General features: G+C 40.1%; 1 protein-coding gene across 3 annotated transcripts in view; it reads left to right on the forward strand.

The window, feature by feature from the left end:
- The first annotated feature begins 3,108 nt into the window (after positions 1-3,108).
- The window catches only part of dnajc27 (DnaJ (Hsp40) homolog, subfamily C, member 27), a 16,517-nt gene continuing 12,519 nt past the window's right edge, over positions 3,109-7,106 (forward strand). Inside the window, exons 1-4 of one of the 3 annotated variants that reach the window (XM_061889974.1) lie at positions 3,113-3,161; positions 3,345-3,431; positions 6,944-7,026; positions 7,093-7,106. The exon at positions 7,093-7,106 is cut by the window's right edge and continues 56 nt beyond it. In XM_061889974.1, the coding sequence (XP_061745958.1) occupies positions 3,345-3,431; positions 6,944-7,026; positions 7,093-7,106 (184 nt within the window). In that variant the 5' untranslated portion in view covers positions 3,113-3,161. Of the gene's footprint in view, positions 3,432-6,943; positions 7,027-7,092 lie in introns of all 3 variants that reach the window. The other 2 variants (XM_061889973.1, XM_061889972.1) reach the window with 2 other exon arrangements.

Genomic DNA, 7,106 nt, shown 5'->3' on the forward strand with positions numbered 1-7,106 from the left:
CAATCATTTCTTCTATTTTTGTGATGTAGTGATTGGAGCACATACTTGATGGCCACAAAAAACATTCATGAAGTTTGCTTCTTTTATGAATTTATTATGTCTCTACTGAAAATGTGAGGGTCAAAAGTATACATACAGCAATGTTCATATTTGCTTACATGTCCCTTGGCAAGTTTTTTTGACTCTGTAAACCAAAATCATAACTGCTCCCTTCATCTGACGTTATTACCTTATGAGCCACTTCTTCTGGGACTATATGAGATGATTGGAAAAGCCAAGAACATAACAGCAAAACATGAGTGGCAGGCTGTGTCTTTCCCACCTAGGCCTTCAGTGATGACCTCCAAGTAGCATCATGATGTCACCTCATGAACATTGCTGGACAAATACTATGCAGGAACACATTGACACACTACTGCACATTCAAACACATCAACAGTGTACACAACGAGTTATTTTCTGCCGCCGTTTAAAATCAATCCAAAGGCATCAGCAATTAAAACATAAACTGTAAATGTACGCAACTTCCAGTCAATAAAGTTTGATTCACAGTCCACACTTCTCAGAGATGTATTAACTGTCCTGACCACATGATGGCGACAAACACACATGTAACATGATCAAGATGTTGTTCATTAAATTATCAAGATGTTGTTCATTAAATGATCAAGATGTTAGTACAGATCGTCTACTGTCATCCACTCGTGATCTGATTGGCTATCGCAACTGTCTATCAACTGTATGTGTTCACAAATTCATCCGCTAACGGTCCCAGTGAGTATCCAATCACAGGACGTGTGAAGGTCACCTAGAAGGCCTTACTGACAACAACTCATTAGCTGATTGGTTATAGCAAACTGTCTATCAACTGTATGTGGCCCTTCACTTACAGTGCACACACATTGTTGATTCTGAAGGCAGATTTGGTCCAGCATGGCAACATAAGCTAGCTGAATTCTGATTGGATCACACTCCAGCTGCTTGACCTTCGTGTCCATAAACACGTTACAAGCAGACACAGCATTGGCGGCTGTGACGCAAGAAATTGAGCCGCCATCTTGAAGTGGTGATTAGGAGCAGGCGAGCAGCCTAAAGTGACAGTTGACAGGTAGAAAACAAAGATGCTAAAGTGACAGTTGACAGGTAGAAAAGAAAGATGCTAAACTGACAGTTGACAGGTAGAAAACAAAGATGCTAAAGTGACAGTTGACAGGTAGAAAACAAAGATGCTAAAGTGACAGTTGACAGGTGGAAAACAAAGATGCTAAAGTGACAGTTGACAGGTAGAAAACAAAGATGCTAAAGTGACAGTTGACAGGTGGAAAACAAAGATGCTAAACTGACAGTTGACAGGTAGAAAACAAAGATGCTAAAGTGACAGTTGACAGGTAGAAAACAAAGATGCTAAACTGACAGTTGACAGGTGGAAAAGAAAGATGCTAAAGTGACAGTTGACAGGTGGAAAACAAAGATGCTAAAGTGACAGTTGACAGGTAGAAAACAAAGATGCTAAAGTGACAGTTGACAGGTAGAAAACAAAGATGCTAAACTGACAGTTGACAAATGGAAAACAAAGATGCTAAAGTGACAGTTGACAGGTGGAAAAGAAAGATGCTAAAGTGACAGTCGACAGGTGGAAAACAAAGATGCTAAAGTGACATTTGACAGGTAGAAAAGAAAGATGCTAAACTGACAGTTGACAGGTAGAAAAGAAAGATGCTAAAGTGACAGTTGACAGGTAGAAAACAAAGATGCTAAAGTGACAGTTGACAGGTAGAAAACAAAGATGCTAAAGTGACAGTTGACAGGTGGAAAAGAAAGATGCTAAAGTGACAGTTGACAGGTGGAAAACAAAGATGCTAAAGTGACAGTTGACAGGTAGAAAACAAAGATGCTAAAGTGACAGTTGACAGGTGGAAAAGAAAGATGCTAAAGTGACAGTTGACAGGTGGAAAAGAAAGATGCTAAAGTGACAGTTGACAGGTAAAAAACAAAGATGCTAAAGTGACAGTTGACAGGTAGAAAACAAAGATGCTAAAGTGACAGTTGACAGGTAGAAAACAAAGATGCTAAAGTGACAGTTGACAGGTAGAAAACAAAGATGCTAAAGTGACAGTTGACAGGTGGAAAAGAAAGATGCTAAAGTGACAGTTGACAGGTGGAAAAGAAAGATGCTAAAGTGACAGTTGACAGGTAAAAAACAAAGATGCTAAAGTGACAGTTGACAGGTAGAAAACAAAGATGCTAAAGTGACAGTTGACAGGTAGAAAAGAAAGATGCTAAACTGACAGTTGACAGGTAGAAAAGAAAGATGGTGTTCAGTGTGTTCCTGCTGAAATGATCAGACTGTTGAAAATAGGAATCAAGGTGTTAAGATTGTTTATATCTGCGCTCTTTGAGTGACTGTGTTGTGGTGGTTGGATGTTGTAGCGCATGTTATCCCCTTGAGGGCGCAGTGGCGCTGTGTAGTGTTTAACACTACAGCAGTTGTGTTCAACAGAAGAAGAAATGAAAGTCACCTGGTGAGGGGATGTTGATGTTAGAAGACTCCATCAAAGTGTCCTTCATGTGCACGCATAAAGAACTCCGTTTAGCTCAAACACCTAAACACAAGGGATTACTTTTCACAAGTAAGATTTAAAATGAACTCCAACAGAGATACAGTCTATAAGACATATATACATCTAATGTATTCATACATTGTTTATTTAGAATATACTCATGTACATACAACCTAATCATGCTGTTTCTTCCATTTTAATAAAGCTGACAGTTTTTTCCCCCTTCTCTGGGATTATATTCCCAGTTTTGATCTGGCCACTTATAGCACATAAGAATATTCTATTACTGTCAAGCAAAGTATGAATAATAAAGCATGTGTCCTTTATCATAGCTACACGTATGACAAAAAGTGTGTGAAAATGAGTGGTATTCAGTGAGGTAAGATGAATGAAACGTGCAGACACTTCATTGCTCTGACAAATGAATTGCACTGAGTGGAGAGGATCACCACTCCAAGATGGCGGCCCCGCGTCTCGTCAGTAGCGCTCCATGCTGGGTGTCGATAAGCCCGAAAGAAGACAAGCGGATATGACGTCATATGCAAGAAGAAGAAGAAGACATTGTCATATCCTGCATCGACGTCAGCGGCTGGCTAGCATGTTTGTATTCTTCTGTGTTTGACATGTTTGCATGCTCGCTACTTTCTCTCCTAATGACGAGCAATTAGTGCATTATATCCATGGCCGGTGCAAAGTGCTCACCCGTTTGACGACGTGTTATCTGCCCCGCTGTGTGTGTGTGCTCCTCTTTAATCACGCCTCGCCAATGTTGTGTGACTAAAGATGGAAACAAATGTACCCAAGAGACGAGACAACAAGAAAGCTCTCCGGGTGAAGGTAATAAGCCTCGGGAATGCCGAAGTTGGTAAGGTAAGTCAAAACAGTGTTTTTCAACCACTGTGCCGCGGCACACCTACCCGTCATCTAGTTTCACCTTTTTGGGTTAAACATTTTCTGCAAACCAGTAATTATAGTCTGCAAATGATGTGTTGTTGTTGTTGTTGAGTGTCGGTGCTGTCTAGAGCTCGGCAGAGTAACCGTGTAATACTCTTTCATAGCAGTAGGTGGCAGCAGGTAGCTAAAGTCGGAAACAGCGGGAGGCAGGGTACAGGTAAAAAGGTGTCTAATGCTTAAACCAAAAATAAACAAAAGGTGAGTGCCCCTAAGAAAATGCATTGAAGCTTAGGGATGGCTGTGCAGAACGAAACTAAAACTGAACTGGCTATAAAATAAACAAAAACAGTATGCTACAGGAAAATATCACAAAACAGGAAAAGCCACCAAACAAGAAGTAAAACACTACACACAGGAAAAGAGCAAAAAAGTGTAAATAAGTGAGGGTGTGATGTGACAGGTGGTGACAGTACACCTACTTTGAGACAAGAGCTATAGTCATGCATGCTTGCTTATGCTTTAAAGTCATATCCAACAATTGCAAGAACAACTTTTTATTATCAACTAGGTTTAGTTTTTTATTGATTGCTGCTGGTGGTGTGCCTCCGCATTTTTTTAATGAAAATAAAAGTGCCATGGCTCAAAAAAGGTTAAAAAACACTGAGTTAAAAACAAACAGAGGTTCTTTAAATGTTAATATTCAATGAACCTGTCCTCTTTTGGAGTAACAGCAAACCATCTTATGTCAGTTTCAGGTTTGTCATGATGTCTTCAATGTGTGTGAAGGCTTAGAGGCGCAAATGTCAGTGAAGTTTTTAATCGACAATCCTTCTGATGAACACATGACAGCCTCCCTTGCCATTCAATAAAAGCAGACGCAAACACTCCACGAGTGTTGAATGGAGCACAGGTGGTCATACCTGCATCACACCTGAATTAATAACAAGTTTAATGTTGTATTATACTGACAATATGACCTTGTAAAGAGAGCTCAGCAGCACATGCATTTTTTGCGTGGGATGAAAAGAGCACGGCTCCCTCAGACTTAGACTAACTTTAATGATCCACAAGGGAAATTGTTCCACACAGTAGCTCAGTTACAAATGATGGAAAAGGTGCAAAGGACAGTGCAGGTATAAAATAGACTAAAAACAATATAACATATATATGTTATATTCACATAATATATGTACAGTATAGGATATATATTGATATATATTTTATATCATCTATAGAATATATAACAATGAGCATGTACAATATTACAGGATATGTAACAGCTGCAGCATAAAATAGAGTCGATCCAGCAGAAAATAGACATTCTAAACAAAGAGAGGTAGCTAACGTGTCAGGTGTCAGGTAATAGTCAGATATCATCTATTGCTGTATGGCCAGTGATTATACAGCTGGATGGAGTGCGGAATGAAGGAGTTCTTGAATGGAACACTTTGAGAACCAAGTTGATTCTACAGATTCCGCATTCTATGGAGGCACTATAGAGAGAAACTGCATCTCTGTCTGGACTGGACCTGCAGTTCCTCAGACTGCAGAGAGTGGTGAAGGATGAGGATTCCTCTTCCTCCTATCCGGGAAATCACAAAAAGCCACTGCCTGACCAGAGCTCAGAAAATAAGCAGAGACTCCTCCCACCCCCACCAAAGACTGTTTCCACTGCTGGACTCGAGAAAAAGGTTCCGCAGCCTCTGTAGCAGAACATCCAGGTTCTGTAACAGCTTCTTCCCTCAGGCCGTAAGACTCTTCAACGCATCATAATAATCGCCTCAATTCCCCCCCAAAATGGGGCAATATAAAGATAATACAACATACATCCATGAACGTGCAATATATTTATCTGTACAGTAATCTATTTATTTATATCTGAAGTTTATTGCTTTTTTATCCTGCACTACAACCAGATAATGCAACGAATGTTTGTTCTTATCTGTACTGTTCAAATTCGAAAGACAATAAAAGGAAGTCCAAGTCAAATGACAGCAGTCATTTTCATGGGATTCTTTTCTAATATGAGTACTTTGGCCCACTTACAATGAAAATAACACATCTTGTTTTTCATGAGTTAAGTTATAGTATTTTATGGCTGGGTGGGGGTCCTGCTTTTGGAATGAATTTGTACCCCTTTCAGAGATGACATTTAGTTCCCCTTAAAATGTTCATGTTGCTCAATGAGATATAAGCATGGGACACAGTTACATTCCTGTAACTTTCTCTTTGGAAAATATATCTTTTTATGAACATTCCTGTAAATTAGGAGCAACAGTTCATGATTACTATCCATGAAGGAATGTTCTTAAGAAATGACAGTAAAATAAGCACACATCTTATTGAGGAGTCATAGTTAACGAGCTAGCATTTACACCTTGTAGGACATTGGAGTGGTGTGGGTGTTGGTATGGGTTTTTGTATGGGTGTTGGTATGGGTGTTGGTGTTGGTATGGGTTTTTGTATGGGTGTTGGTATGGGTGTAGGTGTTGGTATGGGTGTTGGTGTAGGTGTTGGTGTTGGTATGGGTGTTGGTGTAGGTGTTGGTATGGGTGTAGGTGTTGGTATGGGTGTTGGTGTAGGTGTTGGTATGGGTGTTGGTGTGGGTGTGGGTATGGGTGTTGGTGTGGGTGTGGGTGTTGGTATGGGTGTTGGTGTAGGTGTTGGTATGGGTGTGGGTGTGGATGTGAGTGTGTGGGTGTGGGTGTTGGTGTGGGTGTAGGTGTTGGTATGGGTGTTGGTATGGGTATGGGTGTGGGAGTGTGGGTGTGTGGGTGTGGGTGTAGGTGTTGGTATGGGTGTTGGTATGGGTATGGGTGTGGGTGTGTGGGTGTGGGTGCAGGTGAGAGAGAGCCAGCGGCTGCTGTTGACATGACAGATGATAAATAGTATGTTTTGGCCTGGTTTATGACTAGTTTTTCAAAATATGATTTATTTATTTTTTTTTACAAATGTTTTGGTGTTACAATAATTGAACAGTATTGACCAATATTGTTTCATCTGTTCAGGCCGCTCGTCACCTGTCACTCAGTTGCATCGCAAAATCTTACAGAATAAATAGTTATGTGTTTTATTTTGTTTAGAAGTCATATTGGATTTTATTGTGTGCCTGGCAAAAACTTGCTGGACTCAGAGGATGCATGAACTGTGTGCAATTGCGTCAATGGGAAAATTGGGTACAGGTATGACCATCGTGATAAAACATATTATACCGGAACAAGTTTTCCGTACACAATTGCAGTGTAGAATTCCTAAGCTAAGAACTAAAGAACCAGACAATTCAATATCAAAAGTATATGAAGTATTAGTGTAGGTTACTTTATACTAGCTATTAGACAAAAACATGCATGAGGGCAGTGTTGGGTATCTTAAACAACTTTAAACAATGCTTGTTTGATTGCGCTTATTGTGACTTTGAAATAGTCATCCTGCTGAAAATGGACACTGAATGGATTTGGACATAACCATTGACTCATTTCTCCCTGCAGAGTTGCATCATAAAACGTTACTGTGAGAAGAGGTTTGTTCCCAAATATTTGGCCACTATTGGAATTGACTATGGAGTCACCAAGTAAGTGTGCTCACAATTGTTTTTCTCTTTGTAAAGTCCTCTTATTAAGATGTCTGTTGTCGTCAGGGTGCAGGTTCGCG

This window comes from Nerophis ophidion, linkage group LG27 (genome assembly GCF_033978795.1).
Source record: "Nerophis ophidion isolate RoL-2023_Sa linkage group LG27, RoL_Noph_v1.0, whole genome shotgun sequence".
Classification (NCBI taxonomy): domain Eukaryota; kingdom Metazoa; phylum Chordata; class Actinopteri; order Syngnathiformes; family Syngnathidae; genus Nerophis; species Nerophis ophidion.